The following is a 12,383-nucleotide window of genomic DNA, read 5'->3' as shown; positions in this document are numbered from 1 at the left end:
ACGCCGCACTGCTGCCTCTGTATCAGAAGCAGCAATGCAGGGAGCTAGGCAGGAGCTGGTCCACAAGGGGAGCCAGTTTAAAAACCCGCTCCCCTCATGGACCAGCTGCCTGTCACCCGACGCTGCGGGGTGGCAGCAGCCCCTTACCGGGGGTAGAGGCGGGTGTCTGATCTCCCAGACTCGACATGAGCCAGAACTGAGCCAGATTGCCTGCCCACCCGGCTTCTAATACATTTTATATTCAGTCGCAGCAGGGGTAGGTCCCAGATCCACTGCAAGCCAGGACTGAGCCGGTCTGCTGGACAGCCTGCTAAAAAATTTACTGGCAAGGGGAGAGGGAAATGCGTGCAGTCTATAGCATCAACGAATATGCTTTTGCTTATCGGTTAATCGACTCCATTATTACATTCCTAGTTTCTGCAGGTGGTGCACATTCACACATGCTTTGGTGCACATAAATTATTCCGCACAAGGATAGGAAAGATTAAAGGGAACACTGGCTGGCAGCACAAAACAATCACACATTCTAAACCGCTGTTTCTCTAGCAAAGAAAGCATCAAGTTTGTAACCAGGGTCTAAAAGCTTTTCATGGGTTTTTATCTTGCCTCTAGCGCAGGGCTACTCAATTTGGAAGCCCTGGGGGCCACAACGATACTCACAGCACATGCCGAGGGTCACAACTTCATTGTGGTTGCATAGACATGTAAATATATATGCAAATATATGCAAATCGCTTCTTTCACACTGAGGGGTATGAATACAAAGATGAAGCCTTACGGCGTGGTGCCGGACCCAAACGTGGCCAGTGAGACCTCAGGCTCTGCCCTTAAGGCTAAGCAGCCAGCACTTCCCACAATGCCCTGGTGCTCCCGGCACCTCCTCCCTGGGGGCTAGAAATGCCGACACCCTGTACCCGTCTGTCCCAGCCAGCTTGCTTCTTTCAGTGCTCACCCCGCCTGGGAGACACCTCGCCGTTGTGAAGCGTGTTTCCAGTGGAGGCCACGTTCAAAGGATCCCACCTGCAGGCCACATACTGAGCCCTGCGTAAACCCAAACTGGCCCACGGGCCGCAAACCAACAGGCTGCAGGCCCCGTGTGGCCCGCAGAACCCTTGGCAGGCCCCGTGTTGAGCAGCCCGGCTCTAGCACCCAGAAGGTTTAACAGCCACTGTCCCAGCACCCACGGCTGGCATTCGAAGGGCCAGTCAAGAAATCCACCGGAGACACTGCCTGACTGACAGCCAAGTATGGCTTCCCAGTGCTTTTGCATGGGCCGGATGGGCAGAGGTACAGTGCTGGAACCTGAGTGGGATGACATGCCTCCAGCTCCCAGCTGCTTTGGGTTCGGAGCCCCGGGCAGCGCGGCGAGCGGACCAAAGGGGATGGGGTTCAAAGCCATGGACGCAGGCAGCCTCGGAACCTGGAGCGCAGCTGAGGCCGGAGGAGCAGAGGGGAAGAGCGAGCAAAATCCCAAACTAGACTGAGGCCAGTTTAACCCACTTGGCCTCTCATCGCACCCCCCTCCCGCCAGCCGCCCACCCCTGCAAGAAACACAAACCGAGGGTGACGTCACCCACCAAGGACCGCGTAGGACTTTTCCCCGGCTGGCCAAAGAGCATTAACTGGTTCTTTGTACTGCCCCGATTTTCCTGAAGGACCTGGCAAGTGGGGCCCCGGGGTCAGCTTCCTCACCAAAAGAAAGACCCTAGGGAAAGCCACATGTCCAGTTCTTTGTACGGCGGGTTCGTGGGAAACAGCCTCAAATTCTGTCCCAGAAATATGGCTAACAAGGGAGGGGGAGGGGAACCCCTCTTCCTAGGCAGGCAATAACCCCGGGGGCCGGCTGCTAGCGTCCCCCGGCAGGGTCAGAGAATCACCCCCTGCGATTCTCACCTGCACTAGGGCAGCTTGAGAACCAAGCACTCAGGAAGCACACACGCAGGAATACAGACCCTCTCCACACATCTGCCACCCAAGGGGCCCACCGTATGCGCCAGCCATTGCTTCGTCCAGCCTCCCCGCGCCCCTCTGAGGCTGGGACGAGCACACGGTACGACATGGTCTGGCGGACACTGGGGTTCTGTTCTTGGCCCTGCCACTGGCCTGCTGAGATACCTGGGCAAGCCATGGTCATGCTGTGTGCCTCAGTTTCCCCTGCCACCCTTTGTCAGTCTTATCTAGGGACTGTAACTTCATCAGGACAGGGCCAGAGCACCCTCTGAGGTGTGCGCCAGTGCAGGCATGCACCAAGAATTTGCCTCCCGCCCACCTCAGCAGAGCCGCACAGTGGCTGCTCAGCTGCTCCAGGGAGGGGCTGTGTGGCGAGCGGCTGCTCCACCGCAGGAACAGTGGGGCAGCCACCACACGGCATTGGCCTTCACTTCGGCCTTTTCCCAGGGCAGGCTGCATGGAGGCTGCTGAAGCTGGAGCCTGCACCTTGGTACTAAAAATAGCACCATGGCCCTGGCTCCAGTCCCAGCAACAGGAAAGCCACCCGCCACGCAGCCCAGCGCTGGCACCAAGGGAGTTGAGGAGTGCAGGTGTGAGGCTGGGAGAAGGTGAGGGAAGAGGCAGGGGGAGAACTAGGGGGAAGGTGGGTGAGGAAGGGAAGAGGCTTGTGCTGAGGGGAGGGGGGAAGGGCAGGAGAGGAAAGGGACAGGCACCAAGGGGCAGGGTGGAGGAGAGACAAATGCCAGGGGCTAAGAGGAGACAATGAGGAAGAAGGGCCGGAGAAGTGAGGGAATAGGAAGGTCAGTGGGAGTGGGGGAGGGGAAGGAAGGCGAGGGGCAATGGGGGCAAGAAAGAGGAGAGGAGAGGGGAGGAGCAGGTGCCGGGAGAAGAGGGGGTGAAAGGAGGGGTGGGCATGAGAAGGTGGGTCGGACCCAGTGTGGCCGTTCTGATGCCAACGCTCTGACGGGCCACAGAGCCGGAACCGCTGGCTGGAAGCAGGGTGAGGGATGCTCGTTTTCCGGACACAAGGTGCCTTGGGGCTCCCGGCTCTCAAGGGAGCATCTTACACCCCTCTGATTCCTGGCTTGGAGGGTCTGACCGGGCCATCACTTTTCAGTCCAGTGCAGTAAGAATCAAACCGTGGGGCCCCTCCAGACAGAGAACTGCCCTGATTTCAGCTCTAGCCAGAGGTCAGAGCCTGGGGGCCAGCGGCCCAGCCACGGTTCCGACCTGAATAGTGAACGGGCCTTGAGGTGGCCCCAAATCATTCCCCCTTTCCCGGGATTTCCTTGCAGGACAGTGGCCAGAAAAGCGACACCGGCAGCAGCGAAACTGCACGGCCCATGATCCCGAGGAACGTCTTTACAGGGGCACAGCCTGCGCGCGCCACGAACCCAGGGCTGGAAAAAAAACGCGCAACCCCAGCTCCGTTCCCGCAGGAGCACCATGGCGAGGGACAGGCCAGCCACAGCTGGTTCAACAATTCCCCCTCCCTCCGCAGGGCCTCTCCTGGCCTGCGCGAGAGGCTCGTCCTCCGAGCGAACGCCAGCCTGTGTCCGGCCGCGGCCACGGCCCCCGCAGACAGAAAGACTGAACGGCAGCTTCCCGCGGAGGAAGTTTTGCAGCAAGTCAAAATATCCCAGTGCTTCAAACAGCTCCTTGTGGGCAGCTGGAACCGCGGGGCGCCGGGAGTCCCTGGGGTAACCCCAGTGATTTCAGTGCAGCTGCACCCGGGATCGGTGACGGCTCTTCCTATCCCGCCGGGGAGCCGTGCGGGGTCAGAGCCGTGTCCTGCTGTGGGGGGGCCACAGCTGGATCCGGGATCTCTCAGGCAAAGGCTCCAGTTTCTCACGCTATTGAGCCTTGCCTTGTATTACAGCGCCATGCGCATCTGAAAGTCGCCCGCCCTGCTGAGCCTTGCGGTCCTGTGTTGTACGGTCCCTAGCAACACTGGGGCACTGCTCGGGTTGCCAGGTGGCTGGTTTTGAACCAGACAGTCCGGTATTTGAGGTTTCTCTCTGGGAAATAAATTGAGAAAATACCGGACATAGAAACATATGGTATTTTCTAAGTAAGTAAGTTTGATTATTATCATGAGCAGGACTCGACAAATTATACAATCTACTCGCTCGGGGCAAGTAGATTATAACCTGGAAGAGCCGGGTTCGGGCGATCTGTGCATGCGCAGAACAATCGCAATCGCATGCGCAGATCGCTGGACAGCACGGCTGGCGAGTGGAGCTCGCCGCAGTTCGGTGAGCCCTGATCATGCGTAGCAGTGCGTGGTTGCGTCCTGCGTGAGCGTGTCTACCACCCAGGCAGTACGCAGCTATGCAGTAGAGAGGAGGGGGGGGGGGGACGGGAGCGGGATGGAATCCCCGGGGCCGGACTTGCTCATGTTTCGCCAGGACCGTGAGCGGGATGGGCAGCACCCCGGGATCTGCGTGGGCCCAGGCCTGCCCCGCTCCCCGCTGGCCGATTCTCTCCCCACGACCCCCTCCCGGCTAACCCTGCTTCCTGTTGGTGAGTTCTCTCCCTCCCCGCCTCCATCTCCCCCGGCCAGCCCCACTCCTCCCATTCCCGTCCCGGCCAGCCCTGCTTCCTGTTGGTGAGTTCTCTCCCTCCCCGCCTCCATCTCCCCCGGCCAGCCCCACTCCTCCCATTCCCCTCCCAGCCAGCCCTGCTTCCTGTTGGTGAGTTCTCTCCCTCCCTGCCTCCATCTCCCCCGGCCAGCCCCACTCCTCCCATTCCCCTCCCAGCCAGCCCTGCTTCCTGCGGGTGAGTTCTCTCCCTCCCCCCCGATCTCCCCCGGCCAGCCCCACTCCTCCCATTCCCCTCCCAGCTAGCCCTGCTTCCTGCGGGTGAGTTCTCTCCCTCCCCCCCGATCTCCCCCGGCCAGCCCCACTCCTCCCATTCCCCTCCCGGCCAGCCCTGCTTCCTGCGGGTGAGTTCTCCCCCTCCCCGCCTCCATCTCCCCCAGCCAGCCCCACTCCTCCCAACCCCCTCCCAGCTAGCCCTGCTTCCTGCCGGCCAGCTCTCCGCCCTCCCACCCCGATCTCCCCCGGCCAGCCCCGCTGCCCCTGACCTCCTCCTGGCCAGCCCTGCTCCCCTCCTGACCAGTCCCTCCCCCTCCCCCCTGCATCTGAGATCAAGTGTGTCAGGTATTTTTTTGAAGCCATCTGGTAACCCTAGGAGCTGCCGAGAGAGCAACAACAATCTGGCCTTTTACACACGGTGGGGGGTCAGGTACTTGGCCAACCTCTTCTTCTCTAGGGACCTACTTGGCCCAGGGGGTGATCCTGCCTTCTTTCCCAAAGTGCCCTTCCAACGAAAACAACGGCACAGCGGAGACAGCATCCAACGGCTCCTGCCCAAGTCCCCGCCCGCGCCTGCGGCCCTCAACACAAACTGAGCGACACGTCCGGCCTTCCTGGCTCCGTCGTAGCACCCCGCTGCAGAGCGGACGGCCCTTCCCTAATGCACCTGCCTGCCACAGCCCCACCGATCTCGGCGTCCGTAGCTCAAGCCTCCCCAGCTGAGAGGAGAGCCGTGGGATGAGGAGAGGTACCAGGCACAGGCTGGCAGCCCCTTCCGGAGGTAACAGAACATCTTGTGAACAACGTTCCCGCTAACCTTTCCCAGCCAGGGGCAGACGGTTTCCATCCCTGTGCGGAATAATTGTTTTAATGATGTGCACTGATGCCTGTGTGATTGTGCACCACCCAGAGAAATAAAAACCTAGCTGGGAGCGAGCGCTCTGCCAATCAGCTGGGCGGCACTGGACTCTCTCGAGTGGCCACAGCCGTGCATAGCTTACCAGGAACACGGCTTGTGAAGAAACATCTCAGTACCAACCCACTCCCCACACACAACAGACCTATCGAGCGATCAAAGCCCGCCGCTACAGTGGCAGCGGGGCAGGGGGAAAGCAAGCATCCGAGTACTTGACAGTCGCTGACATCCCTACACCACGACACCCTCCATCGGTTTGGAGTAACAGGAGAAGTGGCTCTAAGGGACCAGAAAAGCCAGTGAGTCAGTGTGTAAAAAACAATTTCCTTCCTTTGGGGGGGGAAAAACTGCGGCCCCCGGCTTGCCTGGATCTGGCCCCCAGGGTTCAAGGCTCCCCCCCAGCATTGGCGAGCCCACGCTGGTGCTCTAGTCCACCCACCACCTTCTCCAGGGGCTGGGGCACACAAAATCTACCCGCCTGGGCCCCCCCCGAGGTCTGGTGTGTGACAAGGATTAGGGTCTTTCTCCTCAGTCGGAGGCCATGTCACTGAGGGGGTGTCGTTTTTTCCTTCTCACTTGTGTGCAGCCCCCGACTGACTTTTCTGGGGATCAGCAGCCCCCAGCCCAAAAAAGGTTCCCGCCCACTCCGGTGTCCAGGACATGAAAGCTAGCACTGCCTTGACACAGCCAAATCCTGACTTCACTTACACGGCTGGAACCCAGGGCAAAGTTAAACACCTGTTTGGACTCAGCACTGCTCTTCCCCCTCTGCCACTGCTAGATTATGCCCTCTGGCATGTTCCCCAGTCCAAACAATGGGGCTTCCGCCACTTCCCTTGAAGAGCCTCAGAGGGATTAATTTTATGTTTTACTAAAATTCAACCTAAATTTGCCTTTTCCCCATTTCAGCTCATTACGTCCACATAAAACCCTCTGGACCACCGAGCAGTCCCTTAAAAGGACCCTATCAGTGACACCTGCCTGGCTCTTGTGTTGCACGGCTGGAGGACACGCTCGTGTTACAACAATCAAGCCAAAATCAAAGTCGCTCTCAAAAAGCCACCAGCTCTGCCCTGAGTCTGTCCTGGGGGGGGAGGGAGGGGGGTTGCCCCTGACTTCTCAAGGAGCCACGTCGCTTGGAATAGAAATTCTGCCTTCCCCTCTCCTGATTCGTTACACGGCTTTGACAAAGTCGTTTACAATCTCCTGATCCAAACGGAAAGGATGCAGGGCGTGGCCCGGGCGAAACGCCCTCTCTCCAGGCTGTCGACAGACATTTCGGGCTCGCCCTCAGAGGCTGCACGTAGGCCATTTCGAAGCAATGTGCTCTCCTCGGCCGTCGACTGCCCACCAGAGACAGGAGGAGGGCGGACACCCTGCCACGGATGCCCAGGACTGCCCATCCTGCCGAGCTATTTATCCAGGCCCAAGCTGAAGCCATGCGGGCGCCGAGGCTGTCCCATGGGCCTGGATACCAGCACGTGACGGTTAAAATCGCCCCTTTGCCTCTCGTATACCAAAGCCAGCTCCCCTGGGCCCCGCTGCCATGAAACATTCCCAGCACGTTAATTCTTTGCTAGCTGAGATAGGGAAATTCCACTACGGATTCCAGCCGCCACCGAATCAATCCCGTATCTACCCAACGCTCTGACCCGGAGGGAACCAGGAGGGACCCCCCGATCTCGCACCAACAGGCAACTGGGCCTCCCCTGGAGGGTAGCCCGCACTAGGGGGTGAGGCACGAACTCCCTAGACTTCTGCTCATGAACGGAGGCTCCCCCGTGGCAGCGCCGGGACCCGCCTGCGGAGCCAGGCCTTGCTGGCGCATCCCTCGGCTGAGAGGCGAAACCCGTGGTCGGCCGGAGGGGCCGAATTGCCTCGGATCTAGACCGCCAGCGCACGAGGCGGCGCGGTTTAGCGGCCTACCGGCGGGAGGCAAATCCCTACAGATAGAGCGCAGGTATCCGCCAGGTTTGCAGGGCTCTGCTAATTCCAGTGCTGAGCAATGAGTGAAATAGTCCCCTCCCCCAGAATAATAATTTCCCCCCTGCTGCCATTTCCCCCTCCTCACTGCCCGCTGCTTGGGCCCTCGAGTCCACGGCTTCCTGCCCAGTAGCTGCGGCCGGCCGCACCCAGCCCTCTCCAGTACACAATGGGTTTCGGGGAGGGGCCAGGCGGTTTTCTGCCTCTAGCTGCTGTTTCCCAAACAATGGGAGAAAGGAAAGAGGTTTCACTTTCCGAGGAGGCCGAGCTGCGAGCCTGGCAAGTGCCCCGCTCTGCTTAGCTCCCGGCTCCGTCGCCTTGGTGCCATGTCGGGGCGCCGCTCGGCTTCGTTCGACGCCTGGGCCAACTCTCCTCCGTGTGCTGTTTGGGCTCCCTTCATCAGCAAGGAGTGAGCCCTAATTTGTGCTGCGCTGCTGACCTCTGACCTCCCCCCCACTCCGCATCAGGGGCACCGACAGACCCCGCCCCGATACATGACTTTGGGCCGGGGGAGGGCGGATCCGTGGTGCTCATTCTCCGAAGAGAAGGGGGCAAGGCTCAGAGAAACCCCATTTCATCGGAGCCTCGCTCCATCCTCGGCGTTAACCCCGGCCAGTTCTCCCGCCTTCTGGAGACCGGAACAAGCTGCCTCAGGCCACACGCACGTAGCCGCACCTGTGGGCATCAGCAGGCAACTGGGGGAACTGAACTGGCAACCGAACATGGAGTCACACACTAGGGCTGTGACGGGAGGACCGTTTACACGGTTCACCAATAAGCCCGGCCTATCGGTTACCGTGAACAGATACACGCAGGCTCCGCCCTGCTCCCGGGGAGCCGGCTGCCGCCCCACACTGCTGCCGCGGGTTAACTGTTGCCGGGCAACCGGTTAACCGGTTGCCTGTTCACATCCCTGCTCTAGTGTCCCCGGGGAAAGACAAAGGAGCCGCGTAACAGAGCCAAGGCAGCTCGGCAAGGCCGTCTACGTGCCTCTGTGTCAAAGGCTGCAAGGCAGGTCGCCAGGTCTTTGCATGAGGGGCAGGAAAAGCGCGTGACCCCGGCAACGCAGACAAGAGACGGCTGCCCCCGTCCTTAGAGGGAACCACAGCCCATGGCCCCTGCTCCAGCAAGCGACACATGGTCCTACTCTTTGTCAAAGGTTTTCTAAGCCAACTTGGGGGCTGGCGAAAACCAGCTCTGAAGTCAGAGTTCGAGCCCTGTGGTCCAGGCAGACCTTGGCCTTCCTGCTGCCAAACGGGAGGCACAGGACTGAGACCCACCCGGCAGCCCTCGGACACATGGCTCTGACTGTCAGTGGCTAACACATGGGTAGGCTTGCCAGATACTTTCACAAAAAATACCAAACATGGCGGGGGGGGAAATTGGTTGTGCAAAAAAAAAAAAAGGAGGGGGGGGGGACCAAAGTTGTTGAGCAAAAGAAAAAAAAAGGGGGGGGACCAAAGGACCAAAGTTGTTGAGAAAAAAACGAACAACACACAAAAGGGAGACCAAAGTTGTGAGAAAAAAAAACCAACAACCGCACACACACACAGAAAAAAAAAAAAAAGAGTCACGGCCCTTTTAAATCCCCACGCTCCCCCCCACCCCACCACACGCAGCAGGAGAAGAATGTCCCAAGTGGCCTTCCATCTGAGAAAAAACAGAAAACACCGGATATTTTATGTGTCTGGTATTTTCTGGGTTTTTTTTTACCGGACAGAAGCCGCAAATACCGGACTGTCCGGGCCAATACCAGACACCTGGCAACCCTACGCACGGGGGAGGGTTTCATCGTTCCGTGACTGATCCGAGCGGTGGGGAGGGGTTTCCCAGCTGGGGCAGGGCTACTAGTGATTAGAAGTCCGGGGGCGGGAGAGGGGAGAGGATTACAGCCCACGGATGAATCAGAAAACTAATCACCTCAACCATGAGCAACGTCCCTGCACGGCTTCTGCTGCATCCAACGAGCCAGGGCAGCGTGGACATAAATCCCTCCCGCCTCTGGCAAGCCCGGACCAGCCCCGGCAAGCCCACACTTCCCGCCTCCGATTCTCTCCCCTCTCCGCGGAGCTCTTCATCAAAGCAACTCTGCCGAAGAGCAAACAAGGCAAGAACGGGGCAGCCAGGAAACTGGCTAATTTGCGCCCTGTTTAACCAGAACCAGGAGCACAGCAGACACACACCCACATGTGGAAACCCAGAGCGAGGGGCAAACTCATTCACGGGCCTCACGGCTTCACTGGATGCCCAGAGTCCCGACATTTTCCTCTATGCTCTGCCGAGCCGAGGCCGTGGCAGAGAAGCGGAGATGCAGAGGACAGCAGAGCCGAGGGTCCCTGGGGAATCGATCCTCCAGACACGCCAACCCCGCAAGCTCCCTTCCACCCTCCCAAAACAGCGTGGCTGGGTCAGACACTGTGTTGCCAGCCCTTGCCGATGCTCCATGACCCCTGGGACCTGAGTGCCCAGAAAGAGGTAGCAAAGCAATAACTTTCACCAGGTTTTAGGGGAGATCTTCCAGCATTCAAAGGAGGCAACACAGAGCCAGGGGGGAGGGGGAAGGAGTCTCAGCTCCTCCCCCCGGAAGCCGAACGCTTGGGCAGCCACCCAGAAGATTCCAGCTGATTGGCACACTGCCCACAGCCATCCACAGCTGGCAGCCTGTGTTTCTACTGGCAGTGCACATCTGCCCATGCTTTCGTGCACCCAACAAAATTTATCCTGCACACGCATAGAAAAAATGAGCAGGAACTTTGTCCCCCCAGCATCCCACATTTTCCAAATGTGCGCAGATGAAATGCACAGAATTTCTGCCAATGGGAATGCAGCAGAGCGAGGGGCATCCCAGACAGCCCCCTCCCCTGGCACCGGGGCCTGGCACAGTTCTCAGCAGGGTTTTGTTATTTCCCTGCTACTCACAACTCAACACACAACTCTAGGTAGCTGGGCAGCCAGCAAGGCCGAGATAACACCAGGCTACAAGAAAACAGCGGGGGCTTTCCTTGGTAGCCATCTGCAGAAGCAGAAGCTGGACCGGCACCATCTGGCGCCCGCCTCCCACCCCCCGGTGACTTATCCCGACCCATTTACCTTCTTCCCGCTCTCCGAGGAGAAGCTGTGTGACGAGTGACTCCTCACGCTCCCGCCGCTCAGCTCCCGCTGCGGTTTCCATACGTCTCCGTTGTCGCTGCCGGGCGATTTGGCCAGCAACGTGCTGGCGTGCGCTGGGATCCCGGCGTGCGCCATCTCCTCGGTGCACGTCAGCCGCAGGCTGGAGAGGTACTCGTCCGTCTCCTTGTCCACCACCAGCAAGCGGGTCTCAGACTCCACCGCTTTGATGCGCTGCACGACCTGGCGGGGAACAGAAAGCGGAAGCGAGAAAAGAGATTTAGCCAGGCAACTGCAAACCAGATTCCAAGATCTGCAACCCCAGGTGTCTCTCAGGAAGGACAAGGGTCTCCACAATCTCGTAATAAGGATCTTTCCTAGGAACTGAGAAGCCAGGGATGGGGAACCTAAGGCCTGAGGGCCGGATGTGGCCCCCGACTTGCTTGGATTCAGCCCCTGGGGCTCCCCTCCTAGCCCACCCTTACGCTCTCCCTCCTGTGAGGAGTGTGTCCTTCTCAGCTTCTCACTTTTGTGTGGCTCCCGCCGACTGATTTTAATATGGGTCAGTGGCCCCCTGACCAAACAAAAAGTGAGTTTGATAAATACAGACCATTTCTTTTGCATGTGCACGCGCACACACACACCCTTAGGGCAGCTGGAACTTTGTCAAATACGCCCCCCGGCGCTGATCTATTTGACTCTCCTCCCGCCCCCTGCATATATCAATATTATCTAGCAGCATTACCAACTCTTCCACTACTAACTGGGCTCTTAGAAGACATTTAGGGGTCAATTAGAGCTAAAGAACAGCCCAGAACACCAAGAGCCAGGACAGGCGGCTGCAAACAAACTTTATGGAACTGCGGGAAACTTGGCTGCACCCACAATTAGTGGCCATCTGGCCAACTCAAATCACGCCGGACCACGGATGTTGCCGGACCAGAGTGCCGGATGAGAGAGGTTCAACCTAGGCTACATATGACTCCCACCTATCCACCAAGCCAGTAACTCTGTCAAAGAAGGAAATTAGGTCAGTCTGGAATTTTTTTTTGGTCTTGACAAATCCATGTTGTCCATTCCATCTAATTCTATTATCCTCTAAGTGCTTCCAAATTTATTTTTTTAATTAATTTATTCCACTTTCTTTCCAGGTTTCAAAAGTAAGAGGCCTGGTCTTTAATTCTCTGGGTTCTCCTTGCTCCCCTTTGTAGAGATAGGTCCCATATTTGCCCTTCCCCTACCTTTTGGGATCTCATCCAGCCTCTATGATTTCTCAAAGATCATTACTAACCGTTCCAAAATTGCTTCAGCTACTTCTTCAAGTACCCTAGGACGAATTTCATCAGCCCCTGTGCTGACTTGAATCCATCTCATTTCTCTAAATATTCCTTAACCTGCTCCTTCCCTGTTTTTGGCTTCCACCCCTTCCCCTTTGCTGTTATTTGTATCGAGTGTCTGGTTCCCGTCAGCCTTTTTAGTGAAGACTGAAACTCAACAGGCATTAGACACCTCAGCTTTCTTGATGCCGTCAGTGATGTGTGCTCTTTCCCTGCGAGAGGAGAGGACCTTTGCTTTCCTTTGTCCTTCTCTTGCTCAGCTGTACATAAAAG

At 58.1% G+C, this 12,383-nt stretch overlaps 1 protein-coding gene across 1 annotated transcript in view; it reads right to left on the bottom strand.

The window, feature by feature from the left end:
• Nucleotides 1-12,383, bottom strand: part of NHERF2 (NHERF family PDZ scaffold protein 2) — a 105,543-nt gene that overhangs the window by 82,587 nt on the left and 10,573 nt on the right. Inside the window, exon 2 of the mRNA XM_006129280.5 lies at nucleotides 10,756-11,016. Coding sequence (XP_006129342.3) covers nucleotides 10,756-11,016 — 261 coding nt within the window. The remainder of the gene's footprint in view (nucleotides 1-10,755; nucleotides 11,017-12,383) is intronic.

This window comes from Pelodiscus sinensis, chromosome 15, assembly GCF_052426305.1.
Source record: "Pelodiscus sinensis isolate ZL-2025 chromosome 15, ASM5242630v1, whole genome shotgun sequence".
NCBI classification, from domain to species: domain Eukaryota; kingdom Metazoa; phylum Chordata; order Testudines; family Trionychidae; genus Pelodiscus; species Pelodiscus sinensis.
The sequence above is the reverse complement of the archived record's forward strand: the minus strand, read 5'-3'. Positions and strand labels throughout refer to the sequence as shown.